Here is a 25,737-nt window from a genome sequence, read left to right as displayed (position 1 = left end):
ACGGCGCGGCAGATGCTGGGTACGCCGGCCGGATACTGGCCGCCGAGATATCGCTCGGATAGCCTCTTGAACTGGGCGTGTACGCATCTTGGATTCGAACTGTTGGAGGCATATTGGGACTCTAAAGCACGGTATAATACAACGTATGGGACGGCTACGGGCCCACACAAAATTACAGCTCATCATCCCGGATTTCCTCCTGCTCCGTTTCAATCCTACCAGCGACCATGACCACCGGTCCGCCCGACTACTTCTTCGCGAGGACGATGCAAGTGCGCGACGGAACATACACCTGCACAGCGTGCGCCCTCAGAAACCCCTCGTTGTTGGGCTCTCCACCCGACGCGCCACTTACCTGCGTGAAGTTCTTGCGCCCGTTCCACTCGAGCGCGGTCGTGAGGTACGACCCGCCCGGGAGCACGTTCTCGAACCCGCCAAAGCGCTTCTCGTCGCTGCTGAGCACGACGGTGTACTCGCCCGGCTCCTCGACGCCGACGCGGTAGTCCGTGAACGACTGCGAGGGGTGGAAGTTGAAGACGAAGAGGAGGCCCGCGCGCTCGTACACGATCATCTTGTCGCCCTCGTGCTTGAGCGAGACGTACGCGGGCTCCGCGTGCAGCCAGCCGTAGCGCTCCTCGGTATGGTTGATCGCCTTGTCGAACTCGTTCATGTACTTGTAGCGCAGGAGAGGGTCGTCGGTCAGGTTCCATTGCCGCCTTGCGTGCTGGAATGAGTTGTTGTTCCCTTCACGGGGGAAGTCCAGCCACTAGACATGGGATCAGTAGCGCGTCTACAGGAACACTCGCCTTGCTAACCTCGGGGTGGCCAAACTCGTTGCCCTCGAAGTTCAGGTATCCCTCGCCGCCCAAGGAGTGCACGAGCAGCCTAAGAAGCGATGAGCGGCAGTAGCAAGAGCTATCCAAGTCCGTCGTACCTGATCATCTTGTGCAGCGCAATACCCCGCGCAATGACCGGTGTGTACTCCGACAAGTCTGACATGTGCGTGTACATCTCCTTGTCCATAAGCCAGAACGCGAGCGTCTTATCGCCCACGAGCGCCTGGTCGTGGCTCTCCGCGTACGCGATGCTCCGCTCGCCGTAACGGCGGTTCGTGAGCGTGTGCACGATGTTGCCCATCTCCCACTCGTCGTCCGTTTTGTGCTTGAGCAGCTTGATCCACATGTCCGGGATGGCCATGGACAGCCGGTAGTCGAAACCGATACCACCCTTCGACACGGGCACACAGAGCAGCGGCATGCCGGAGACGTCTTCGGCGATGGTGATGGTATGCGGATAGAGCTCATGCATGGCGTCGTTCGCCTACAAAGGTAGTAAGGTACCTCCCGAATGACAGCATTTCACGACTTACGAGCATAAGGTAAACGATCGCCTCCAGGTCTGCGGCGGCACCGAAATACTCGTGGTATCCTCCAGAGAAGCCCGCACCGATACCGTGGTGATGGTACATCATGCTAGTCACACCATCGAACCGGAAGCCGTCGAAGTGGAATTCCTCAAGCCAGTACCGCAAGTTGCTCATGAGGAACCGGAGGACTTCGTGGTGCCCGTAATTGAACAGGCGGCTATCCCAGAGCTCGTGCCTGCCCCGCGCGCCCTCGTGGAAGTAAAGGTGGTCAGTTCCGTCGAACAAGTTGAGGCCATCGAGCACGTTCTTGCACGCGTGTGAGTGTACGATATCGAGCAGCACGGTGATGCCCATTCCGTGCGCAGTGTCAATCAGCTCCTTGAGCTCCTCTGGGGAGCCATAGCGAGAACTGGCGGCGAAGAAGCTTGTGACTTGGTATCCAAATGCTGTATAAGACGTTCGAATTCGTATCATCATAATTTGTAAGTCATGTCGATCGAAACTCACAAGCGTAGTAGGCGTGCTCCATGACCGCCATGAGTTGAATGGTGTTGTAGCCGAGGTCCCGGATACGGGGCAGGATGTTCTGCGTGAACTCCTTGTATGTGCCGACGCGGAGCTCGCTGGTTGAGATACCAACGTGCGCCTCGTAAATGCGGATACTCTTGGGCTGCGGGGGACGCGGGTTCTTGAACTTGTATACCTGGTCGGCTGGCGGATTCCAGAACCGTGCGTCGTACACAGGAGAGACACTGAGGTCCTGAGTGACGCGCCTGATCCATGCCGGGATGCGCTCAATCCGCGCGCCAGTCGGCAGGATCATGGAAATCTATACCACGTCTGCGTTAGACGCATCCTTTCCAGAAGGATGCTCGATACGCACCTTTATCTTAGAGTCGTGGGGAATTGCACACACGCCCGGCTCCTTCGGAGGCAGGACGATCTCCCAGACACCGTATTGGTCCTTCACCATAGGGTGCGATATCCGATTCCAGTTGTCTGTCCAGGTGGGTGTAATGAGGTATGGGACATGACTGCGCACGGAGACATAGACTTACTGAACTCGCCGATTAGAACGGCTTCCTTTGCGTTCGGGGCCCACTCGCGATACGTGACGGTGCCATCGGGCGCGACGTTAAGGCCGTACTTGTCATATCCCTTGGTGAACTTGTCGTATCCACCCTCGATCTCGTCTATGGTGTCCTTCCACTTCCTGAAGAGATCGTGACGGTGGACGATATGGTCCACATTGTGCTCCAGCCAGGGATCGACTGCGAGAATGGCCTTGGGGTCGAGGGGTGCGGTGGGCATGATGGCGGTGAGAAGAGAAGGAGAGGTGGAGAAGGCGGGGAGAGCCCAGCTTGCTGGAGTCTGGAGTGTTCGCCCATCTGCGCCCAAAGCGGCGACGCGTCTCTGCACTTCGCTGCCCCACGACGTCACCGCATCACGTGGACGTACCTTCCCCAGATTTCGAGATCTCAGATCTCGGGTCTGCTGCTGCTTCTTCGGCCCATCCCCGGCAAATCCCTGGACGGACACGACCGCACTGGACGCGACCCCGCGTTCTCCCTCTTCCTCCCACCACCTCCCACGACGCTGTGTCTATGCTGCCCATTCAGTGAAGAAAAAACTACCGCCGTCACATATCAAACATGGCCAGCTTGGCCAGCACCGGCGTGCGCGAGCCTCCGAAGCCCAGTGTCATCGCGGTTGCGGTGACGCGCTTGTCTGCCATTGCCATCCTCCTCGGCCTCTCGCTCGCCACCTTCACGTACAAGCACTCTCTCGAGCCCCTATATGGCGATGCACCCGTCAGCCTACATCTCACCAAGATCGTATGGGCTGCGTCTATCCTCGGCACCTTTGCCCCGTCTGTACCAATTTCTCGAGCTACACTAGGCCTCGGGCTCTTGCTGTATGCCCTGCCTTACTCGTCGTACTGGGTAGCGGCATATACTGGTAGGCTTGGCGACCCGGTATGGGGCCCAGTAGCAACGCATCTCATAGTGCTGCTGCCCATTCTGTCTCTGGGTGTCGCCCTCGTAAAGGCACTGCAAGTAGGTTCCGCCCTTGAAGTGAGACGTTCTCAGCTCATATATTTTATAGGAAGCGCCGTACGCCAAAGACGACGCCAGCGCGCCGCAGTCTACAATGACTCTGCCCGTGTGCGCCACGGCGGTAAACGCGCTCCAAGGCCTGTGGCCTGCCGTACCATTCATTGCCACACTCCCCGACACTCAGATTGTGAGCATGCAGACGTTACATAGCGTCGCTGCTAACGCTCCTCGATCTGCAGTTCCTTCAATTAGGCACAGTATGTGCCTCGTTGTGGGCATTGGCGCCATTCGTGGCCAGCGTTCGCCCGCCACCAGCACCTGTCGTGAAGGTACTTGAACCAGCAGTGGAACCATCCCCCTCACCAGCGAAAGGGAAGAAGGGCAAGAAGAACACTCCGGAGAAAGTCACGCCCGTTGCCGTTCCTCCTCCCGTTCATCCCCGTCCTCAGAAAGAAAAGACCGCCAGCAAACTGCGGATCGCTCTTCTTCCGCTGTTCCCGTTCCTGACAACGACGATCCTCCGGGGGCCGACGCTTCCCAAACCGCTTCTTGAGCCGTACACACATCCGTCTGGCGAGCTCAGAATCCTTTCGTCCGTGCAATCTTCCTACTCGGGTGTCGTTGTCGTCGGCCAAACACTCCAGAAGGATCCCAACAATATCGGGAACATGGACTACCTGCGGTACCTCCGGGCTGGACACTCCCTCCTCGGGGGTGTATGGGTCGGGCCTAAGGCCGCAGCAGAGGAGCCCAGCGCGGTCATCACGGACGAAGCCGGCGAGAGCCTGGGTGATTCGATATACAGCGCGTTCGTGCTCCAAGAAGCCGCGCGGCTGGTGGTGAAGAAGCCCGGAAACGGCACGCCGAAGAACGCCCTGATGATGTGCGCCGCCATATTCGGCAAGAGCCTACTCTGCGCCGGACACGAAGCTGACCCGGGGTTGTTCTTTTTTGTATAGCGGTCTAGGTGCAGGGATAGCGGCGACGTCGTTTGACAGGCACGGTCTCGACGTGACGATCATCGAAATCGACCAGGCCGTGTATGACGCCGCCCACCGCTTCTTTGGGGTACCGGACCCTGGCCCCGATAAGCTGTTCATCCAGGACGCGCGGGGGTGGGTCCACAATCGTAGTGCGACGCTCACTGAGTCGACTACCGCGACTGCGCCGGTGACGGATGGCGACCTTGCCTCGCCGGAGTTGTACGACATTGTTGTGCACGACTGTTTCTCGGGCGGAGGCGTCCCTAGTCACCTCTACACTTTCGAGTTCTGGAAAGACCTCAAGAACATCGTCCGACCTGACGGAGTTGTCGTTGTGGTACGTATCGGACTGGGCAATTCACTCGAGTGTTTCTCTGATTTCGTTTCTGGTAGAACTTCGCTGGCATTCTGACGTCAGACTCGGGCAAAGCCGTCATAAACACTTTGCAGGTTTCCTTCCCGCGCTGCCGCGCATTTTACGATTCTCTAGAGCAGTCGCACAACATGACGTCCGAATTCCTCAACTGGGTGAGCTCTGCCGTCTTACCTGTTACCACAAATCTCACACAGCACTGCATTTGTAGGTCTTCTTCTGCACGCTCTCCCCGCAGCCGCTGGAGTTCCGCAGACCCGTCGACGCCGACTTCCTCGGCTCGTACCTCCGCCGCCACGTCTTCCTGCAGCTCCCCGAGCGCGAGGCGGACCTGTCGGAGGTCATCGACAGCATACCCGTCGACGGCCGCGAGAAGTATCTGTTGAAGGACGGTGCGAACCCGCTTGGGGAGTGGCAGGCGAAGGAGGCGATCGGGCACTGGAAGATCATGCGCGGGGTGCTGCCGGACACGTACTGGGAGACGTACTAGGTGCACTTTGTCCGTGCGTGGCGTGGCGGTGTTGACGTGGCCTGGAGGTGAGAGCGATGATGTGACCTGCATACCTTGTATTCGTATTCGTAGCGAAGACCCCTCGATTCTGCAACCTTATAAGCTCTTGCCGCGTTCTTTGTTCTCCCGGCGGGCTGTGTGGCGAGCGGAAAGATGTGCTACTTTGCTTCTCACATCCGCTCTCTAACCTGCTTCAAGCTCGCGAAACAGACGCGTAAAGGTATGTCTACGTTGCTCAAACACCACACATTCTGACATAAAACGCAGTATAGCACGCGACACGAGGATGCTAATTCTGCATCGCTCTTAACGGATCAAGGCAATGATATAACCTGTCATGGATGCCAGAACGAACCTTAAGGTGACTGCGGCGACCCGGCGGCGCCAACGAAGTAGGCTATACAGCAGCCGTTGTACTTGAGCGTCCTAGGGCCTGCCCACCGACCCTCAAATACTCCTCACCCCACCCTCTGATTCCCCAGAACTCTACTCGATCCCCGCGACCATGGCTTACATCCCCTGGGAGCCTCTCCCGGTGTACACCACACTCCCCCCTCCTTGGACAGCGACGGCGCCACAGCAGCCCAAGCCGGCTAGCGCTACGGACGCAGGACCGTCGATCGCCGGATGCCCCCTCAGCGACGAAGACACGCCCCTGGTGGTGGGGAAGCGCGTCGCAAGCCTCCATCGGAGCCGCAGAGCACTGCACCTGTTCCTTTGGGGTATTGGTGCGATCGCCATCGTCCTCTTCCTCAGCCAGAACGCCGGGCTCGTGCGCTGCCCGCTGAACGATGTCCCCGCGGCCGAGAAAGCCGCGCTCCGACGCGAATGGCGCATCGAGAGCGCGACCTGGGCGCAGTCGCGCGCAGAGTTTGCGGAAGAGGCCGCGGCGTACGAACGCGCGAGCGCTGCGCACCGCGCGGAGCTCGAGGACTGGCGGGCGCAGCGGGAAGAGGAAGCGCGGCACCGCCTTGACGTGCAGAGGCGCAGCGAGGGCGTGTGGTGGACGGAGCCGCGCGGGGAGGCGCGGTGTCGTGCGTATGGGACGCGTGCGTACTCTGCGTACTTGAGGGACGTCCCGGCGGGCTTGAACTGGCTCGAGGTGTGCTATGGTATGCCGCCGGTGGTGATTCATGGGCGGAACGTGTCGCAGCTGGACGTTTGCGAGATGAATGTGAGTACTGTAGTGGTTTTGTTGCTTGATAATGTGTGTGGCGTTGCTTATGGATCACGCAGGACCGGGGGGAGGTCGTGGGGACTTGGTACGTTAACTCCGGCGAGCCCGGTTGTGTGTCGAACTGGGGCCGGTTCAGCGACAAAGTACGTCCCGGGTCATACTCAGCACTGGACATGCAGCGTACTCACTGGGGACTATCTAGGGATGTGCCCCTGGCAAGCCCGGCCTTCGCGTGAGTATCACTCAACGCACAGATCCTGCGTCGTTTTCTGACCAGCATTGGATGTAGCGCTACGAGGCTCCGATGTCGGGGGTCAGCGACGGAGAAGACCCGAATGTGATGTGCGCGACGACACCCGCAATGCTGCGCCGTGTGCAGTACCAGGGCGCGGGGAGTTGTGAACAAAGGGTATGTACTTTCGTCTGTTCTTGTTGCCCTGACAGTAACATTAATTTCCCTATAGCGATCGTGGTTCTGGATTACGTACACGGTCGGCACTTGGGACGTTCCTGACTCTAGATGGTGCTGAAGAATGGACTAGGTTATCTGTTGTATGTTGGGTCGGGCTCGGTGTTGCTTCTTTCTCGAATTTGTAGGGTGCGCGCGCGCGCGCGCAAATTGGGTGTTTGTGAATAGAAATAAAGATATAGATGTCATCGTACCGTATGTTCTGAATCTGAGGACTTGGGCTGTGGACGTCGCCGGAGCTTTATGTAGAGGAACTTCGCGGCATCGCGGCGGAAGAGTACGTACAAGGGAAGTCACGTGTTGGACGCGTTCCATTTCGGATGTCGCGCGTCGCAACGCCACCGTCCCGCCGTCTTCCTGCGCTCATCGAGTGCGCACACAAAGGACGGTTCTTTAGCTCATCGTAGCGTGTATCCTCCTCCAGCGCGTTCCATGTCCTCCCCGCGCCCCATCTCCCTCTCCAACTCGCCCGGTCGCCCCTCCCCGCTCTCCCGCCCCCACTGGCCCTGGTCGACCTACTCACACCGCTCTTCTTCGTCCTCGGTCTCAGGCTCGTTCCATTCATCCAGCAGCTCTGTCCACAGCTCGCAAACTTGGGACTCGCGCGCGTCGACCTCAGCTTCGAACCCCGCTACCATAATGGTCTCTGCTGCGGGCCCCAGTTCGGCCACGGCGCAGGGCTTCGCGAGGGCGAGCAGCCAGAGTACGATGCCGGAGGACACCACGACGCGGCAGTGGAACTTCCATGTGAGCAATGACATGTACGGGGTTCTGCTGTGCAACTGCTCACACACTGCAATCACGCACAAAGGCATTTGAGTGGGTCGTTCGTGACTTGAGCAAGCTCAGAGATCACGTCGAGAACCCACCCGCCACCGAAGGCGACGACGCCCCCGACGATGAGGAGTTTGAGATCCTCAAAGAGTCGCCCGAGCTTGGGGATGGCAAGTTCAAGTTGGAAATATGTAGGTCACATATATACGTTCATCTGCGCGCACGCTGACCCTTCGCGTGTGAAGCAATAACCCGTGACAACGATTTGGCGGAGACAGACCCCTCCGTACCTCTTATACGTACGGAGCCTCCTAGACTCTGCCTGCATATCACATGCCTGTCCATTGACTACGGGCATCCCGAGTATGAGCTGTCGGCGTCCATGTTCGCCGCAGTCAAGTGTCAGGACGACCGCGTCGGCGAGCGCGGGGCGCGTGCAGAATGGGTATGGGAGAACTGGCAGAGTAATTGGGTCTTTGGGCAAGACCGCGAAGTTTGGGGTATGTGTTTGGCTGTCTAGCCCATTCTGTTCGACTGTGAGCAAGTTCTCATGTGTGTTTTCTAGAGTGTGCACTTCCGCCGCTGTCTATGCTTCTGGAGAACCCTAGGATCCGGGAGACGGACTCGTTCGTGATCTGTGTGCAGTTGCACTCGCCTGTTGGTCCTTTCTACCCGCAACAGCCGTCGGCGTATTACGTTCCTCGAGACCTATTGGAAGGTCTCGAGGCTTCCCTTGACAACCCGAGTAAGTCACGAGTGGCATTCGTCAGTACCTCTTGTTAACCTCGCATAGATACCGGCGACGTCCAGTTTGTGTGCCTTGAGCGGACGACCTCGCTGGAACTCGACTCTTCGCAATCACTGAGCGCAAGTATGCCTACCAGCCCGCACTCGACGTCTTCCCAGTCTTCCTCCGCGACGCAGACCCTCGCCCGGAAACGTATCATGTACGCGCACTCGGACATTCTCATCCGCCGCTCAGAATACTTCGCGACAATGCTCGGTTCCTCGTTTTCCGAGAACGCGAGCACGCTTTTGCCTGGGGAGCGCAAGGTGTACACCATCGTCGTGGAAGAAGCGGACTTCGCGACGATCTACTGGCTGCTCAAGTGGGTCTACGCGAACTGGCTCCTCTTCCGCGCAGACGACGACCCCCGTCAAGCTGTCGACGGTGTCGGCGCCGGCTGGAGCGCGCGCGACCTCTGCTCCCCTGGCACCGCAGACGAGTGGGACTGGAAGGTGCTCCACAAAGGTGGCCCCGGCGTGTCCGAGCCCCCGGCGAGCGACTCTCGCAGCGTCACGAGCGGCGGGAGCGGACGGTCCTCTGGCGACGCTGCGCGCGAGAAGCCGAAGCCCGTGCCGCAGGTCCCCGCGAACATGCGCACGAGCCACTCTGGCAGCGGATCTGGCACGTCGAAGACGCAGTCGTCGCCGTCGCGGCACCCTCCCACGACCGCGCGCCGCCCCTCGCATGGCCCGTCTGGGCCAACCCAGGGGCTCACGGTCTCGATGGCGAACCCGCCGACGTCCCCGTCAACTTCGCGCAGTACCAAGGCCGTGCCCGTGCCAGTCCCGGGGCCCGTCTCCCCGTCCGCGTCACACTTTGCGCACAAGCAACGTGCACGCCCGCCGCCACAGGCTGTGCCGCTGTCGACGGTGGACCCGCACGCGCACCCAACCGCGCCGCCGCCGCCCGCGAGCGCGCTGTCGATGTACCAGCTCGCGCACCGGTACGGGATGCCGGGGCTGGGCGCGCTCGCGCTGGAGCATATCGTGGCGACGATCACGCCGCGCGCGAGTTTTGCGGTGTTGCTTGCGTCGGCGTCGTGGGAGGAGCTGCATGGGATCGTTGAGGTGCGTTTCGCCTGCGTGTCTGAGAGGCGTGTTGCTGATTGTGGTTTGCAGGACTATGTTGTGGAGAAGTGGGAGGAGGTGTCCGTTTCGGACGAGTTTGAGCAGTGCTGCGAGGAGGTCGCGAGTGGCGAGTGAGTGCTTGTATGCGTCTTCTGTGGTGGCGTATTGCTGACGGACTGCGTTAGGTGGGGACCTGAGGGTGGGCGGACGCTGATGGCGCTATTCAGGCGTCTGCGCTCCCCGAGCGCGATGGGTTATACGCGTGCATAGACCGATTTTTTTACTAGGAGGGAACTATCGAGTCAGGATCATCTTGTATTTGTATCCGGATGACTATCATGTAAGAAACTCTGGATATCTTGTCATGCCGCTCGCGGGAAGGTAGCTTGATACATCGGTCAGACAAACAACGTATACTGTACAACATGTATGAGTGGCACATCGGTCTTCAGACGACAGCGTACACTGGGTTGAGACAGAACCAAAGTTCAAAACGTCGGGCAGCTTCCACGCAGTCCACGTCAAACCATGAGAGCTACCCCTACAGATGATAAACCATATTCAGCGCTCAGGTCTTGTCTCAAAGCAGATGCAGTATATTAGCTTACCTTGCAACTCCCCTCTGCTGGGCATCGGATAAGAATTCCTCAGCAGCCGTTTATACTTCTCCGTCTTCGGCTTCAACTTGACGAATTCCCCCAGATACTTCATCAACTCCCCTGCGATGCACGCCTTGTGTAGCTCCAGCGGGTCCGCGCCCGCATGCACAAAATACTTCGTGTACAGCTCCTCCAGCAGCTTCGTCTCCTCCGCGTTCTTGCAGTTCCCGAACCCGTAGTCCGTGCTAATCGACTTGTGCGGCCGCGGCGGCGGGTCGGAGTCTGCGCACAGCACCTCGTCGATGTATTGCTTCAAATACCACACCGTCTTGAACCGGCGCGGCGACTCGGCGAGGACGTCGCGCAGCCCGCGCGTCGTGGCGGGGAGCGTGTTCGCGTTGGAGAAGCTCACCCCATACGCCTCCGCGAGCGCGAGGATGGTCCCGGAGAGGTACGCGGTGCGGAACTCGGCGAACGTGCAGCGCTTGAAGATGAGGTCCGAGTACGCCTGCCCGATCGGCAGCTCGTCCGCCTGGCGGAGCGCGGCGACGAACCCGAACGTGATCCACTGGTGGTACGCTGTCGGCGCGGGGTGCACCTCGAACATGAGCAGGCGGTAGAAGTAGTGCACCGCCTGGACCTGGCGCGGGAGCGCGTGGATGCTCCGCTCAATCGTCTCGAGGCTGTCGTCCGGGGACCCGCCCGACATCATCCATGCTCTGCGGATGGCGTCCCCGCCGGCGCGCCGCGTGACCTCCTGCGCCGCCTGCGGGTCCGCGGGCGCGCCGTCGAGAACGTACGGGTGCGCGAGGAACCACTCGTAGAACTCGCCGCGGTCTCGCGGGGCGAGGCGCGCGTACGCCGCCTTGACCTCCTCGACCATGCGGCCCTCCGCCTGCCAGCGCTGCACCTCCTTCTCCGAGACGTCGAGGTACGCGAAGACCCCATAGAAGAGCCCAAGGAGCTTGTGCTGAGCGTGCGCGCCGAGGAGCTCCTCCGTCTTCTCGAACCCGAAGTCCTTGCGCGTCTGCGTGTGCACGGGTAGGAGGCCCTCCTCGCACGCGCGCGAGAGGTAGTAGGCGGTGCCGATGGGCCGCTTGGGGTTGCAATGGAAGATGTGGCGGCGCCAGTCGGCCTGCTGGCAGACTTTGCTGCAGTACCATACTTTCTTGCAGCCCGCGCAGCACTTGAGCTGGGCGGGTGAGACAGCGGACTCCTCGTCGTCGTCGGGATGGCAGTAGCTCTGGCAGTGCTCTGGTCGCGGTGTCATGTTGCCTACGATGAAGATACATTACTTATAAAATCGCATGAACTAGTGCCACTGCAAGTGCAGCTCACCGTTTCTCGCGATATGTACAGCTCGGGGAATAGATTACGCAATGATTTATCGTAGGGCCCAGCTTGAAGCAGTGCTGTTGAAGCCTGACTTTGAATCCGTACAGCGGCCCAACAGTCTTTATATCAGTGCAGCTTGATGCTCGTCTTCACGCAACCGAGCTGTGGTCGTCCAAAGGGGCCAGTTCAAGGTGGGGGGTCAAGTGAGAAGCTCGCAAACTTTGAACGCCTTCGACTCCGACGCGTAGGCGCCCTAATATCGGTCCTCGATGTGGCGGTGTTCTTTCCAAGTCTCGTTTAACCTACCGCACCACCACGGACGAGACATGCCTTCTATACGACTGTACACCCTTCATTATTGGGTGAGCTTAAATCCTTGAGCGAATCTGCCTATGTGCATGAGAAGTTCAGCTCAGGGTAATTCTGTCGGATTTTGGTTTCGAGCGAGCGAGCGCCTGCTCGCCGGCGCTTGCCGAAGCGTTCAGTATCGTACGCGCGACCCGTTTTGTACGCCATCCGTTTGCCTTCGTACCACGACGCTACCGTACGGGACAAACGGAATACTAGTCTTTTCTTACTCCTGCCGACGTTTTCTCGATTGCTCCAACAAATTCGGTGGAAAACAAGAGACTAATATCTATCATTGCAGTTCACGACTGAGTAGAGCATGTGTATTTGTAGGTCTACAGGAGGTGACATATCTGATCTATGATTTTCTGAATTTATACGATGCATGTTTAGATAACGATGATGCCAAACAACAGCGCGGAGCGCTTTTTGTCAATACAAGCGGTCGCTGCCCCAAGCTGTCGTGCGGTGATGCCTCACACCACGCCCTTGATGATGTCTGCAGCTCTCTCGGCGATCGCCACAACGACAGCACACGGGTGACCAGAGACCTGGTCTGGGAAAACGGAGGCATCGACGACGCGAAGGTTCGGTATCCCGTGGACCCGAAGCTGGAGATCGACAACGCTATCTTTAGGGTCCACTCCCATCTTCGCAGAGGTCGTCTATGGGAATGCATGTGAGCAGCACCGTTCGGGCAGTAGCATATGAAGCATAACTCACTGGGTGCCAGGCAGATTGGCCCCGCTTCCTGATGAAGGCCTTGATCTCGTCGTCGGTGATCTACAGAGGTCGGTGATGGAGGAATGAGATAACGAAGCCTGGCGGCTCGCTATAGCGCAAACATACTTACCTTGTCAGGGTCAGCATCGCCGGGCCAGAAAACATCATCGTGCGTGGCGTCGGAGGTCCGGATATCAAGGGCGTCGCAAAGTGGAGCCGTATTAGCGATGCGCAAGAGGAGACGGACGGATTTGATCATGACATTCCAGTCGGTCTCCGTCGCATAGTAGCTATATGAGATGGGCGTTAAAAGGAACATGACGAGAATTACGTCGTAGATCGCACTTAGCGTTGATGATGGGATGGTCATAGATACTCGTAGAGCGTAACTCAATGGAGCCTGTGCTCTCGGGCTTGAGTAGAAGCGACCCCTGCATCGTAACATCAGAGATAGTCTGAATGTGATATACGTGGTTTGCACCTACGGCGGTTATCCCCCATGTCCCGCGGGGAAACTTGCGTGCCCCGCTGTCTACGACGGTGAATGGAGTGAAGGCGAGTTCTATCTCAGGAGCACCGGGCCCAGATGAGTTGTCATTGATATGCAAGTCTTGTCCGTATGGCAGACTGGCGCGCAATCAGATGTTGGAATTGACAATGTATGACGCAGGGCTCACCTCGGGTCATCTGCGCGAACAAATATACCAACGTGGGTCGGGTTCGTGCTGAACGGCCCAGTGCCGATGGTCATCCACTGCACGAACGCCAAAAATGCCCTCAGTGGGTCGTGTATAATTGGGTCCCAGGTGAGATTGGGCTTTGCTCGGAACGGCAACGCGCCTGCGGAGACATGCTGCATTACAAAGGGTCAGATAGACGTCACTTGCTGCGGTTTTTCTTACGCACATCCAGCAGGTTGCGTCCGACTGCTGGGAGGTCTTTGACAATCGGTATCTTCCACTTGGAGAGCTGCTCGGAGGCACCAATTCCAGACAGCATGAGCAACTGGGGGCTTCCGATGGCGCCGCTCGATAGAATGACCTCCTTTCGAGCAGCCATGACGAAGCGCGACCCAGCCCTGCTTGTCGAGACCTGGATGCCAGCAGCAATTGGCGTAGAGTCACTGCCGGATGAGAAGATGATCTTCTCCGCTGTAGCGGATACAGCTACTGTAAGGTTCGGCCTGCGGAGGACCGCGTCGTTGAGATACGCTGTAGCTGATGAGCTCCCTACATGTTGCACGTCAGTACACCATGGGGTGCGACCGTGTCGACCGGGCTTACTCTCGCGCTTTGCATCGATAGTAGCAACGAAATTTCCGGCCCCCAGTGTTCCTCGCGGCGTGTTGAAGTCGCTAGTAGATGTTGAGTCGGGCAGCCTCACGCCCTCGATAACGAAGACTCACTCCGACAAGGGGATTCCCATGTTCTTCACCGTTTCTAAAACGACGGGCATGATGGGCTAGACTAGACGTCAGATACTGCGAAGAGTGGTGGACTACTGGACAGACTTACGGCGACCTCACTGTAGCGAGTAACCACCGGGCCGCTGCTTCCACGCAAGGAGACATCCACTCCCGGATGTGCTGGATCGGGTATGTACCTTTCGGAGCGCAGGAAGTACCTTTCGCAGACCTAAGTAAAAGTAACCTCGCACGATGAGCAAGCGTACCGCCTAAGAGACTCGTAGCCCCATCCCGTTGCACCCTCTTTCTCCCACGCATCGAAATCTACACGACATCAGTCAACATACAAGCAAAATCCACTGATCGTCGTACCTTCTGGAGCGCAGTGGTGATATACAAGAGCATTCATAGAGCTATGAAGTTCTAGTCACTCGCTATAGGAAGGTTGACGGCGTCGAACTGACCTCGAGCCTCCTAACAGCTTGCCTCTCGGCCAGGAGACACGGCGACCATTCAGCTCTTTCTGGGGGCTGCACGTCTTGAGTAAGCGATACTCATTTAAAACAGAGATCGTACTCACGTAGTTTCGTATTGCCAGTCCCATGAACTACGAAACATCTTCACGAAGCCCATGGGCATGCGAGCGAGTAAATTTTCCTTGTGACTATAAGAAGCCTTGTTTAATCGGCGACCTCAATCAAAAAACCAGGGGACCGACCTCCGCCCAGCCTCGATGAGGAGTACCGTGACAGCAGGATCCTCAGAAAGCCTGGAAGCGAGAACGCATCCGGCAGCACCTGAACCTATATAAGCTAGGCGTATCTATCAGATCAAGAAATAACTCACCTCCTCCAACAATCACGTAGTCGAAGGACTTTGCCTTCGACACTGTGAATTGCGACGCATCTTCGTCCGGTGGAAGTGGCGTAGCCCAGGACGCTGGGTTACTGACTATCGCTGAAGTCTGTGAGAGTAAATTGCCCATGTTGGCACGGGCTAGGGGACCGTCCGTAGAGTGGGGCAAACCGCTGAGGGAGAGAGACAAATTCCCTACTAGTAGACAAGATGGCCCTGGAGACGCTTTTAACAGATTCTACGACACGGAGATGTCGGTAGGGCAGGTGCCTAGACCGAACGATTCCCGTGCTTCTTCAGCATTCTCCGCGCTGTACACACAGTGCTAATTAGTTCCGAACAGAACACAAATATGCAAGATGGGCGCTGAGAAACGCGGTCCGTCTCATGTTGTCTACCTTCCCCGGTGAGCGACTGCCGTGCGCCGTGATCTTAGACCGAAGATGTGTAGTTCCTAAACGTCGGAACAGGTCGTTTAGCACTAGCAGAAGGAATAAGTCGATATGGTACCTGAATTCTAGTTGCGAAGATGCGTGGTCAGAGCGGCGGCGCTCATCGCTGAAGCGCGCCGAGCCGTAAAGGAGCATGGACCCACAATGATTATCAAGCGCTTATCCCGTACCTGTTCTCTCGACCAGGACATCGTGCGCGCGATCGTGCTTGAGAGAATGCTCTAGAGGCTCGCACGCGCGAGATGCCCCGGTCGGCAGGCACGGGATGCATCCGAGTCTCCAGCTTACTCGACAACAGACTGCATTTGCAAATATCATGTGGGCGTGGCCACTACGAGTTAACGAAGCGCCTCGAACTGATCTGCAAATAGAGGGCGGACGCGTTAGCTGTGTATACGGATATCTGTATGAAGTGACTTACCATCGAAGTCGTCTGCATGGGCCATATCCGCATCGCGCATGTACTTCCTTACCCTCTCCCCTTCCCACGTCGGTACCTCCCTGACCTCAATACCTTCGGCGCCCCTGATGATTCGCCACCATTGCCATCGCGCATTGGGCCACTGCCTCTGACCGTATTCTCGTGTTGCTGAACGGAGTACATCGTCAGGGATCTGCGCAAACGCGACATAGCGCAGATTAGGAAGGGCGACCACGGCAGCCTCCAAAAGGCGTGCACAGAGAATTTGATCGTCGATGTCTTGTTTCTTCGGTTTGCGCGTTCGGCAGGCGATGATAGATAGAAACATGAGCGGGAGCGGCGCTTTTGCCTCGCGAATGGTATGTCCGGAGAGAACATTGATCTGGACTCAGCGCAATATATATCAGAATTTCCGAGCTACAACAAGGCTTCAGGTGAGCGTCGAAAGAAACGGGGGACTCACAAAAGATCTGACCGTGGAACGGAAGTCCTCTGCGCTGCTTGTAAACTCGAACCAACGAAGCTCTGACGCAAATTCCAGCTTCACTACGTGCTGGATCCAAAGTCCAGGAGTGAAAGCGCCGGCACGAACGCAAAGGCTTGTTAACTTTGTTGCTGTTCAAGTGTCCGATTATTCACCTTGTCACGTATCAGAAGCGAGAGCAGCAAGCTTACTGGAGTACTCTGTCTGTTCATCTCGCTTGGAATAGAGACCGCGTAGGTCGAATAATTCCGTATCTTCCAGAACGACTGTGTTGAGATTGGGAAACTGCCGCCCAGAGAGTGGGAGAGTGGCGGGAATGTCGTGATATTGTGCGTGGGGCGACGAGGCGACAATTCGGCGGAGCATAGGATGTGGGGTAGGATGTGATTCTTCAAGGCCAGATTCCCAAAATCTGGCGTCCTTAAACAAAAGTTCGACGAGAAGAGGGAGTCCGGAAAGGATTATGGCTAAATCACGCCAAGTTAGGTGTGTGCCCCGGAGACCAGTGAGGTGGAGAGAAACCAAGGAACGCGGGTATACCAGCTTATCCCCACCGGATTTGGATATCAAGAGGTGGGAAAGGCGAGGCAGGGCTTCCAATGCACCTCTGGCTTGGTCGTTCCAATACGCCACATTTGAGATACAGATGAGTCGACGGAGGTTCTGGGCTGCCGAGATGACCGAACATAGATCATGTAGCAGCTCTCCCCTCCGTCCACCCCGTCCAGCCCGTCCAGTAGTAGTAGTCTCCCGCCCGCAGAAGTCGATGGTGATCGCGAGTGACACCAAACACATCGCGTCCTCCGGCTTCCTGGCCAGATGGCGGCTCAGCGAAGCCAACGTAGAAGTTCTGCTGCAAATAACATTTGTAGGGCGAACAGGGAAGACTGAATGGAAAGATTTCGATAGCAAAGAGAAGTTCAACTTCTCGTGACTTGAGAGGTATAGCCAGATTTCATGCAGGACGTCCTCGGGAAGATCGCAGGGACGAGGCTCGGAAGATAGATCGTTAGGCATCGGTTCTGCGGTGTGCAGATCGTTGAGAACTGTAGGTGGCGCGCCAACTCTGGAAAGGGAAATGAAATGTATGGTGGGTACTCGGGGCAGTAGTTGCTGCATACTGGGATCGCGCTGTTCGAGTGGTCCCGGTCAGCCCCGCTGAACACCGACGGAGAGGAAACTCACAGATTGTCTTTCGCTGGCAATTTATTATTATGCAATGCGTTTCAAGGAGATACTGAGCCTTTGTCGCTGCCTGCGCTGTGCAGTTCAAGGCTCGTCGTCGTGGTCTTCGTCAGGTTCGAGGAGGCGCTAGTTAACGCTATCTAGCAATGAAAAAGAGATAAGATAAGATAACCCGCCCAGCCAGGTACTCCGTGGCGGCTTCGCACTTGCCAGTACTTGCGTGCTACCGCGACGACCAACATATCATAGCTTCACTCACACTCCGCCGTGGACACCGGTACTGCACTCGAGACTCATTACTTCACAAAATTTGCTGCACAAGCCGCCGTTCCAATATAAAGTTGAAGCAATTGAGGGACTTCCGTGTACAGCTTACCCAAAGCTCTTTGCGGAGAATATTATCAGTAGTAAGTACTGCCAATCTGTGGGCCTTACGCTGGAGGGTCAGTAATACGGGCTTTCAGCGGTTTTCTGATACCAACGTCCACAGGCTTCCAACTATCGACTTTGTTGTCCACGGCCTGTCTGCCGCTCTGAAGCCGGGAACAATAGGGAGCGATCCGAAGTATCTGTACCGCTAATCCATTCGACGCTGTCGAGCAGAGTCCTCATCCATATCATGATTTTGAGTGACTGCCTTCACGATATTGGAAGCCATCACAACAAGGAGTTCCTCCCGCCCCAATCCCCGTCCTTCGTGGAAGTCCCTCATTGTCTTCGACTGCGCACATCACGCTGTATGTGAGCTACAATCTGGTTTGTATGGCCAATGTGCGGTCGGTCTAGAGGTACGCATGTTCATGTTTGCACTCAACATTCGGGTCCAAGGCGACTCCGAGGCGATATCCTCGGGGTCGATCACGGTCAGATCTTCATCGTCGCAGCGCAGTGGGTGATCATCGATCCTCGCGGTGGCGATGCGAGAGCCTCCGCAAACAGCGTTTCCCGCTGGTGTTTTTCTTGGTGCAGTGTCGACGATCGTCGATCGACTTTGGTACCGTTGTGGGTCCAGGAAGTCTCCTGCTGTACGGCCTTGAGCCCAGTGCAAGTGCATCCTGTGTCTTTTCCTACCTTGTGATTTCCAGGCCCGCATCATGCGTTAGTGCTGGGCTCCGCGTGGCTCACGCAGGGGTCCATCAGATCACGAACCCCTCGTGCGGGTTTTAGCGCCGGATGGCTTTTAGGCGTTGAGGACCGTGCGCTACTTGGTTGGTCACTTCAAGTGTCCGATGGTCAGTGCGCGCTCCGAAGATTCGGGCAGTCAACAGAAACAGAAACGTTGACCTTGACAGTGCGACTTTGCAGCTCGGAACACGGATGGGCACTTCTTGCCGCGCGCCCGCCCTTTATACTCCTCCATACCCAGGGTGCACAGCTTCCAAGCACGGGCCGCTGCTGGTGTGAGTATCCCAGGTACTGCATCACCGACGAGCCTACTCTTTAAGCACTAATACTGCCTACCTGACAGATGCTTCTCGCATCAACGTCCATCAGGCGCTGTGCCATCAGGCGGATGACTATGAACTTTGACCTGCCCGACATATAACCCTATCGCCCGTGGATACTCCCACCCTCTCCCTCCCCTTGACGTCCACCTACATCAACGCTGTGCCCCTGCTTCAGGAATCCGGAAGCTTTGACGGCGGCCATGTCTTTGGTCGACGACAGCAACCCGAGCGTGCAGTACGCGTCCGGCTGGATATGGGACCAGGGAGTCGCGGAAGTCGACGCGACCCGGCACGGAGCAAACGTCGCGGGACTGAGGGCATGGCTCTCGTTCACCGGTACGCACATCTTCGCCTCCCGCCCATATTCCTGACTGAATGCGAACGTACGACTGCGTAGCACCGGAGTCAGTGTCGTCGGCACGCTGGGACCCTCCGACAAGTACGGGCAGCCGAAGACGACGTACTTGATCGACGGGCAGGTCGCGGGCTCGTACAGTGCGCCGGTCACGCCCTCGGGGGAGACGCGGTATAACGTCACGTTCTTCTCGGCGCAGGATCTTTCTCCGGGGGACCATATCGTTCTCATCAATAATACGGATGGGACGAGCCCGAACACTTTCTGGCTGGACTACTTCCTTATCGATCATTCGCCAAACTCGACGTCAGGTTCAAGCTCTCCGACAATCACGCCCTCGCCCAACACCGTTTCTGTGTCTCTCCAAACAGTCACGTCTACCAGCGGGACCGCGACCGTTGTATCGACCGTGAGCGTTACGGTGCCGGTCAAACTACAGCCGGACCCAACATCTGCCGCGAACACTAGCGGTTCCGGGTCCAGCTCCTCTCATTCGAATGCGGGCGTGATCGCTGGTGCTACAATCGCTGGTGTCGCGCTGCTGGTCCTCCTCGGCGTCGCGTTTTGGTGGCTTCGACGCCGGCGCCGCTCTGACACCACTCCAGGTATGTCCTTCTGCCAACTGCTTGCACCTACTCCGATCATGCGCTCATCGCGTTTCAGCAGGCACAGTTGCCCCCTTCACACTGCCCCAAGACCCGTTTGTATCTGGGCACCAGCCCTCGATGCGATACTCCACAAACACGGGCGCCACGCTGCCCGTATCGCCTGCAGGCAGCCACTTCGGCCACAGACCGCCCACCGCGCCTCCCTCCGAAGTCGCGCCCGAGAGCGTCGTGAGCCGTCCCGAGTCCGATGCGCCGTCCGCGTCGAGCGGGGCCGGCCTGCTGGCGCCTCTGAGGCGCACCGCTTCCCCCCCCAGCCCATCTGCGCCTGCATCTTATAGCCCTTCTCCCGTCTCGGAGAAGAGCCAGAGGACGCGCTCGGACCCTGATACCCCTTCCCTCGCATTCTCCTCCCTTCCTGGCACGGGTCCGGAGTCATCATACAGCCAAAGCGGGCCTCTGACCCCCGCCTCGCTGGCGTTCTCGTCTACTAGTGGCACGGCGCCACTGATGCCCCCTGGCGCGCTACCTCCTGGGGCGTGGCACGCGCCGCCGGACTCTCATGGACGCGCGCATACGCTCTTGCGCTCGCTGTTCTCACGCGGAAATCGCGCGGGCCCTCGGAGCGATGTATCGGCGGCGCCGAGAGACGTTGACTCGGGATTGAGGCTGTATGACAACGTTGTGTTGCCGCCGCCGTATACGCAGGAGTAACTTATATTATTCTCGGGTGTCGATGTTGCATTACTACGCATGATGGAATGTCTGCTTCACGATCCTGCACGCCCTAGGGGACCCTCTCCGCCATCATCTTGTAGTTTCGTACTACGTAGTTGTTGTTTGTACTACTCGCCCTGTATGTCGATGTACCACAGCCTGAAGTTGACGCAGATCACTTCATACTCGGATGCAGCCTGATCCATTTTGAGGCCCACCCGCTGGTTCGTGAAGCGTAAGTGCGCACCTCATGTCCTCTCGTCATGCTCTACTCTTCCGAGAGAGATGTCCGGTCGGTGACTTCTAAACGTTCTTATTGAGATACTTGACGTTTTGGATGAGAATGAAACATTAATGAAGACTCCCATCTGCCGAAAGCTTTCAAGTGTAAGCGAGTTTCGGCTGTCATCGTACGCCACCAAATTCGACCCGGCAAGGGAAAATTAGTCATACCAAGGGCTCGGACGGTGCGAAACGGGCCGCGCAGCGGCCCATATATGGTGCCCAGGGTGGGATGGTCGCGCGCGCCGAAGGCGCGTTCGGGACGTGCAAGGGCGCGCACTCGACTGCCCTGGCGCGCGACTTCTGCGCGAGCGTCGCGTACGATGCATACATATTAACCATACTTACCTGCATATTTTGAGTCAGAAATCTATGGATTTGCGAGAGCTTCGCGGCGGCTCACGCCGCCGCACTGTACGGATATGGGCGCTTATGTTATGACTACCCGCGAAGCGGAGGACGAGGTGGACGGTGTTTATGTGCTCGAACAACGCTCAAAGTTGTTTCAAAGTGCCCAAAATTTACAAGAGATATCCTCTGGCTTCTTTGGAGGTTCGCGGCGGCGCGCCGCCGCGAATGTATGCACATAGAGTAACTTTAGCTCTTCCTGGTCAAGTATACATGCTGTACCACAAGCGTATTCCTTCTGAACATGTCTAAAACCCCTCCAGTACGTTCAAAACGTCTAATTCAATGTAATTTATATTTTTCCGAGTGCATGGTGCTGGTGTGTGCCCATCGAGGCCGTCCGCAACTTCGCGGGGGAGTACCTAGAAGGATCACGTGCGGTACAATTGGTCTCGTAACCTGATTCTAGGGTTGACTTTGATCGTTAGGGGCGGGCGCTTCGGACCAATTCAGAGACCAAATTGGTCGGGTCCTTGGAATCGCGCTGTATCCCCGGCAAGCGCCACACACGCATCTGACGTCACGTGGGCGCGTCAGAGCGCGTCAAGCTCCGGCATCTACCCGGTCATATCGCGTTCACCGGTGCCCAGATCCGCACAGCAAGCGCCGCGAGGGGCCGAGTGGTTGACTGTAAGTATTTCTACAGGCGGGCATGCATCAGAGACCTCCTTACTGTGATGCGTATAGGGCACCTATGGATTGTACAACTCGACGGAATGTTGACATACATTGTAGTTGCTAGCTAAAGGCGGAGGGAGGTTTAGTTGGAACAAGGAATGCGCGAACAGACGAATACTACACTCACTTAAATATTGGGCCTATGACAGAGTGACTATACAGCGAGATGTCACTCTTTCTTCTTGTGAGCAACCTTCCCTATCTCTCCCAACCCAACGCCGAGCAAGAACGAGCTCCGCATGGTAGCGCCCATATACACAAACGCGACACTGCCCCACTCCATCGCGTTCCACGCCCAAAAGTTGAGGAACACCGCCGCGAAGCCCTTCTCCTGCGCGAGCGGGACCATCGTCGCAAGGTGGCCTATGTCCGCGACGAGCAGCCCGAAGAGCAGGCGGCGCCACGTGCGGCGCGATGTCGTGGACGAGAGCACGAGGTGCTCGTTCAGCGCAAATAGCAGGTAGAGGTTTGCGAGCTGGTATAGCGAGATGAGTGTGGGCGTCGGCGGGGCTTGGGCAACGCTCGCGCTCGATGCGGTGGAGGACAGGTAGGCGAGGTACTCGGAGGGTCGAGCCCCAACGTAGAACGCGCCGACGATTGCGGAGACGGGCTCGATGTAGAGGAAGAAAAGGCGGTAGGCGAGCGGGATGAATGAGAGCGTGTCTGAGGCCATCGTTGCTGAGCTCGCTCGGTGGTGGGGGCAGTGGAGGAGACGAGAGACGAAACTGCAGTGATCGCGACGCGCCCGCGGCCGACGCGGACGCGTCGATGTCTCAGCACGTGATGAACGCGTCGGAATATTGCACGACGCGCGCGAGCGCGCAAATGCGGAGGACCGTATCTTGGTGGACTGGTCACGGTCAAATATTTGTGAGAACAGGCCTGAGTGACAAGAAAAATACACATCTACCCAGAGTCGTGTTGTGCGTCACCACGCATCCACTGAGAAACGTCGGACCGACACCGCCGCCACGGACTCGGAGAGGGTTCACTCGGAGTCTAGTCTGTAGAGCGCGGAGCGGCGAAAGCTTCAGTGCTAACCCAAATAGAGGACGCGCATAGCTGTGATCTTACCTTTTATGATATGTTACCCAGCATTGGAACGTTGCGAATATTGTCCCGCGCACGGCGCCAGCTACTCATACTCATGCATATCTAAGAGGTTGAGCACTGCACAGATATAAAATGCCGTCACCGGAGCGCGAGCGGATGCGGAGGTGGAACGTATGGTGTCTTGATGCCCTTTAGGGCCGGAGATGCTGCAGGCACTACACTGAGACCTATTTGCGGCGGTTGAAAAATAGAGTAATCATATTATGCCATGTTCTGCAGTTACCAGTAGGCCACTAATAAGTTACCCCAGTCACGGTCTAATGCAAATGTGGGAGGATGTACAAATGAATGTTGCAGAGCGGGGTCGGACCGAGAGGAGAATATCAAGTACAAGCTATACATTACGCAGCCGCTTCAAAATCTGAGAGAAGGCATCAGCAACAATTCCCGAACAGTGCAAGGCCGACGGAGCAGCGCACCTTCTTGCGACAGTCGGTCCGTCACCGCAACTTGCGCAACTGACACAGGATCTCCGAGAAGTCCTTCTCAGTCAATCGCTTCCCGCTCTTCTCGCGCACCCACTTCCGGCTGAACCGCCGCCGCGTACGCGCAGCCGCCTTCTTCGACACGATCTCCACCTGCACGTCCACCCCGGGCTCGACTAGCGGGTTCGGTCCCACGGGGGACGGTGTGGTGTCGATGTCCGCGAACAGCGTGAGCATCGCCGCGCGCGACTCGCTGCGCGTCGGGTGCTCCTCCGGCTCCGGCTCATCGTCCGTATGCTCGTCCACGAGCAGCACGACGTCGCGCTCCTCGTCGGACTCGTCTGCACACGACGCCGAGAACGCGCGTGCGTGTGCCCCAAGACGCGTCTTCGGGTCCGATTCTGAGCTCGATGAGCAGGCCGAGCTCGAGGCCGTCTTGGTATGGCCGACGGGCGACGGCGCCTCGACGAACCCGAGGTCCTTCATGCACCGGTCGAGCTCGTCCTCGCGCCGTTTGCGCAGCTCGCGCGGGCCGGGGAAGCCAAACGCGATCGGGGAGAGCGGCGAGAGCGGTGTGAGCACGCTCAGCTGTGGCGCGGCGTCGCCCGCTGCCGGCCAGGCTGCCGGGATGGTGAGCGACATGATTGGCCTCGCTGAGGATGCCGACGCCGACGCCGCAGGGTTTGTGGCGTTTGCCTTGGCCGTCGTGGGCTGTGCAGCGGGCATGGCTGGTTCGGGAGGAGGTACCGATCGGGGTGGAGTCTGAGAGGGCGCGGGCCTGGCAGATGCGGATGACGACTCAGGTACGGTTGGGGGCGTTGGGAGGGGGAGAGATCGGCGGGCGGGGCGGAATTCTGACTGTGGGCGCACGAGCGGCGGGTGGGGCAGAGGGCGCGGTGGGAGCGATGTGCGAGGGCTCGCGGAGGGTGTTGGAGGGGTTGGGAGAGGTCGTGGCCGGCTGTTTGGGCACGACGGGAAGGAGGACCACGATGCAGAGCGCGAGGAACCTGTCACGGAGGACACAGGTGAGTCGGTGTATGTTGTGCTTGCTGGAGATGGGTAGCTCGAGCTCGAGGAGGATGACGAAGGCCGCGAGGAGGAGGCAGAGTGGGCGCGTGCATCATGAAAAACGGTGACGGTGAAGAAATCAAGGTTCTTCGAAGAAGACGCGGTATTACTGACGGGATAACACGGAGACAGGGTGGCCATGGCCGGAGCGCAGGAAAATCAAACCACGGGCGGGAAGGTGGGGGAGAAATCAGCGTGGTCGGGCGACGGACTGGGCATTTTAGTAGCGCAGGGAGCATGTTGGACTCGGTTGGTCGACGGCAGGGCGTGGCCATGTCCAGCCTACGCGAGGCTGAGGCCCTGTCACAGTCGTTGGTGCCGGTGGGATGATGGGATGTTACCGCGTCAAAGGGGTCGGCTCCCCGATCTGGCTCCCGTCGTTCACACTCAGATCGAGATCTGGCGTTGCGACGCGTTCAATTGAGGCACCCCCCGAATTTGCACGCAACCCTGTGCATGTCCCCCGTCCCCATCCCGGCCGCCTCTCTCTTCGTCAGCAGCGCGCAATAGTTTGAACTCGGCCATCTTCGCTGGGGCAGTACCACCATCCGGCCACTCCCGTCCTCACTCTCGCCAAGCCTATTTGCTCGCAGCAGCCGCTCACTAGCCTTTTACGTGTTATATGTGACTTTGCGATCTTGTCGACGTCTCATCTCAGCGAACAGACAGTTTCTTGAATTCCGAGGCGCCGCTCACCAACAATCGCACCACGGTCTCACACGCACGTCGAGACGCAGACCCACCGCAGTATCACAGCCCAAGGCCCACAGTGCTCGGCCTGCCCCACGATCGCGAGAGTCGCAAGCAGCTGGAGACGCCGCTGATCCCAGTTCGAAACGTCGCGGCTGCGGGTGGCCGCGAAGCTGGGTGATTTTGTCTGTGCCTGTGTCGTCGCCGGGCCCGATCGTGTGCTCATTCTTTTAGGGTGAGGAACAGTGGGTATGTCATGCACTCACTGTACTCCATCCATGAGACGCTTCTTATGACAGGACGCTCTCGAAAAGTGATGCTGGGTTCTCGATGATCCACTGCCGCTACCGTGCATGTTCAGGCAAGCTCGACGTGCCGCAGTGATCCATGAGGACGTCGGCACCTCATATAACGATTCGGAGCGCCTGCCGTGCTTGTTCACCCAGCCAATTACCTCACCAGACGTCCTTCTGCAATCTGACCTTCGCCGGCATGCACGCCTGGATTACCTGCGTCTTTGGTCCAAGTAAGGTTGTCGATTGTGAACGGTGGACGAGCTGCTGCCACGCTACTCCGC

At 57.9% G+C, this 25,737-nt stretch overlaps 10 protein-coding genes across 10 annotated transcripts; 4 read left to right on the top strand and 6 right to left on the bottom strand.

Moving 5' to 3' along the window:
- Window positions 1–74: 74 nt before the first annotated feature.
- On the bottom strand, window positions 75–2,703 carry TRAVEDRAFT_26884 (glycoside hydrolase). The gene is made up of 7 exons (XM_008036574.1): window positions 2,425–2,703; window positions 2,250–2,365; window positions 1,874–2,195; window positions 1,370–1,812; window positions 935–1,320; window positions 816–885; window positions 75–766 (listed from the first exon to the last, which is right to left on the bottom strand). The coding sequence occupies exons 1-7, from the start codon at window positions 2,675–2,677 to the stop codon at window positions 248–250; spliced, it is 2,109 nt and encodes a 702-aa protein (XP_008034765.1). The 5' UTR covers window positions 2,678–2,703; the 3' UTR covers window positions 75–247.
- Window positions 2,704–2,957: 254 nt separating this feature from the next.
- Window positions 2,958–5,399, top strand: TRAVEDRAFT_56579 (uncharacterized protein). Its single transcript, XM_008036961.1, has 6 exons — window positions 2,958–3,423; window positions 3,473–3,610; window positions 3,663–4,306; window positions 4,383–4,743; window positions 4,800–4,934; window positions 4,991–5,399. Exons 1-6 carry the CDS (start codon window positions 3,019–3,021, stop codon window positions 5,267–5,269), a joined length of 1,962 nt encoding a protein of 653 aa, XP_008035152.1. The 5' UTR covers window positions 2,958–3,018; the 3' UTR covers window positions 5,270–5,399.
- A 396-nt stretch (window positions 5,400–5,795) lies between these two features.
- On the top strand, window positions 5,796–7,130 carry TRAVEDRAFT_69617 (uncharacterized protein; the record flags this gene model as incomplete). Its single annotated transcript, XM_008037070.1, has 5 exons — window positions 5,796–6,464; window positions 6,527–6,610; window positions 6,670–6,699; window positions 6,757–6,876; window positions 6,932–7,130. The coding sequence occupies 5 exons, from the start codon at window positions 5,796–5,798 to the stop codon at window positions 6,995–6,997; spliced, it is 969 nt and encodes a 322-aa protein (XP_008035261.1). The 3' UTR covers window positions 6,998–7,130.
- Window positions 7,131–7,644: 514 nt separating this feature from the next.
- Window positions 7,645–9,834, top strand: TRAVEDRAFT_118006 (uncharacterized protein; the record flags this gene model as incomplete). Its single annotated transcript, XM_008037069.1, has 7 exons — window positions 7,645–7,683; window positions 7,748–7,918; window positions 8,018–8,210; window positions 8,276–8,455; window positions 8,504–9,564; window positions 9,616–9,695; window positions 9,750–9,834. The coding sequence occupies 7 exons, from the start codon at window positions 7,645–7,647 to the stop codon at window positions 9,832–9,834; spliced, it is 1,809 nt and encodes a 602-aa protein (XP_008035260.1).
- Window positions 9,835–10,125: 291 nt separating this feature from the next.
- Window positions 10,126–11,558, bottom strand: TRAVEDRAFT_69615 (uncharacterized protein; the record flags this gene model as incomplete). The annotated part of the gene is made up of 2 exons (XM_008037068.1): window positions 11,502–11,558; window positions 10,126–11,438 (listed from the first exon to the last, which is right to left on the bottom strand). Exon 2 carries the CDS (start codon window positions 11,431–11,433, stop codon window positions 10,126–10,128), a length of 1,308 nt encoding a protein of 435 aa, XP_008035259.1. The 5' UTR covers window positions 11,434–11,438; window positions 11,502–11,558.
- A 764-nt stretch (window positions 11,559–12,322) lies between these two features.
- TRAVEDRAFT_116593 (GMC oxidoreductase) lies at window positions 12,323–14,959 on the bottom strand (the record flags this gene model as incomplete). Its single annotated transcript, XM_008037067.1, has 16 exons — window positions 12,323–12,511; window positions 12,570–12,629; window positions 12,700–12,859; window positions 12,915–13,000; window positions 13,055–13,196; window positions 13,247–13,422; window positions 13,476–13,798; window positions 13,853–13,923; window positions 13,975–14,030; window positions 14,084–14,192; window positions 14,241–14,281; window positions 14,318–14,387; window positions 14,439–14,504; window positions 14,555–14,631; window positions 14,689–14,771; window positions 14,821–14,959. 16 exons carry the CDS (start codon window positions 14,957–14,959, stop codon window positions 12,323–12,325), a joined length of 1,848 nt encoding a protein of 615 aa, XP_008035258.1.
- Window positions 14,960–15,619: 660 nt separating this feature from the next.
- On the bottom strand, window positions 15,620–16,030 carry TRAVEDRAFT_44021 (uncharacterized protein; the record flags this gene model as incomplete). Its single annotated transcript, XM_008036784.1, has 2 exons — window positions 15,620–15,642; window positions 15,703–16,030. 2 exons carry the CDS (start codon window positions 16,028–16,030, stop codon window positions 15,620–15,622), a joined length of 351 nt encoding a protein of 116 aa, XP_008034975.1.
- Window positions 16,031–19,019: 2,989 nt separating this feature from the next.
- Window positions 19,020–20,493, top strand: TRAVEDRAFT_17987 (uncharacterized protein; the record flags this gene model as incomplete). Its single annotated transcript, XM_008036521.1, has 3 exons — window positions 19,020–19,155; window positions 19,225–19,779; window positions 19,841–20,493. The coding sequence occupies 3 exons, from the start codon at window positions 19,020–19,022 to the stop codon at window positions 20,491–20,493; spliced, it is 1,344 nt and encodes a 447-aa protein (XP_008034712.1).
- A 1,498-nt stretch (window positions 20,494–21,991) lies between these two features.
- TRAVEDRAFT_26879 (uncharacterized protein) lies at window positions 21,992–22,553 on the bottom strand. The gene has a single exon (XM_008036573.1). It carries the CDS (start codon window positions 22,535–22,537, stop codon window positions 22,034–22,036), a length of 504 nt encoding a protein of 167 aa, XP_008034764.1. The 5' UTR covers window positions 22,538–22,553; the 3' UTR covers window positions 21,992–22,033.
- Window positions 22,554–23,163: 610 nt separating this feature from the next.
- On the bottom strand, window positions 23,164–24,192 carry TRAVEDRAFT_63078 (uncharacterized protein). Its single transcript, XM_008037066.1, has 2 exons — window positions 23,397–24,192; window positions 23,164–23,338 (listed from the first exon to the last, which is right to left on the bottom strand). Exon 1 carries the CDS (start codon window positions 24,126–24,128, stop codon window positions 23,418–23,420), a length of 711 nt encoding a protein of 236 aa, XP_008035257.1. The 5' UTR covers window positions 24,129–24,192; the 3' UTR covers window positions 23,164–23,338; window positions 23,397–23,417.
- Between the last annotated feature and the right edge of the window lie 1,545 nt (window positions 24,193–25,737).

The sequence above is a fragment of the Trametes versicolor genome (genome assembly GCF_000271585.1).
Source record: "Trametes versicolor FP-101664 SS1 unplaced genomic scaffold TRAVEscaffold_3, whole genome shotgun sequence".
Taxonomy (NCBI): domain Eukaryota; kingdom Fungi; phylum Basidiomycota; class Agaricomycetes; order Polyporales; family Polyporaceae; genus Trametes; species Trametes versicolor.
Note: the sequence above shows the minus strand (reverse complement) of the source record. Positions and strands in the feature narration are given on the sequence as shown.

Bases quoted from the DNA above. Each gene is read 5' to 3' on its own strand.
- TRAVEDRAFT_26879 (XM_008036573.1), bottom strand. From the start codon at position 22,537: ATGGCCTCAGACACGCTCTCATTCATCCCGCTCGCCTACCGCCTTTTC.
- TRAVEDRAFT_56579 (XM_008036961.1), top strand. From the start codon at position 3,019: ATGGCCAGCTTGGCCAGCACCGGCGTGCGCGAGCCTCCGAAGCCCAGT. The intron at 3,424-3,472 runs GTAGGTTCCGCC...TATATTTTATAG, and splicing joins CCCTCGTAAAGGCACTGCAA to GAAGCGCCGTACGCCAAAGA. The intron at 4,744-4,799 runs GTACGTATCGGA...CGTTTCTGGTAG, and splicing joins CTGACGGAGTTGTCGTTGTG to AACTTCGCTGGCATTCTGAC.
- TRAVEDRAFT_26884 (XM_008036574.1), bottom strand. From the start codon at position 2,677: ATGCCCACCGCACCCCTCGACCCCAAGGCCATTCTCGCAGTCGATCCC. The intron at 1,321-1,369 runs GTAAGTCGTGAA...CTACCTTTGTAG, and splicing joins CGATCGTTTACCTTATGCTC to GCGAACGACGCCATGCATGA. The intron at 767-815 runs GTTAGCAAGGCG...TCCCATGTCTAG, and splicing joins ACGAGTTTGGCCACCCCGAG to TGGCTGGACTTCCCCCGTGA.
- TRAVEDRAFT_63078 (XM_008037066.1), bottom strand. From the start codon at position 24,128: ATGCCCGCTGCACAGCCCACGACGGCCAAGGCAAACGCCACAAACCCT.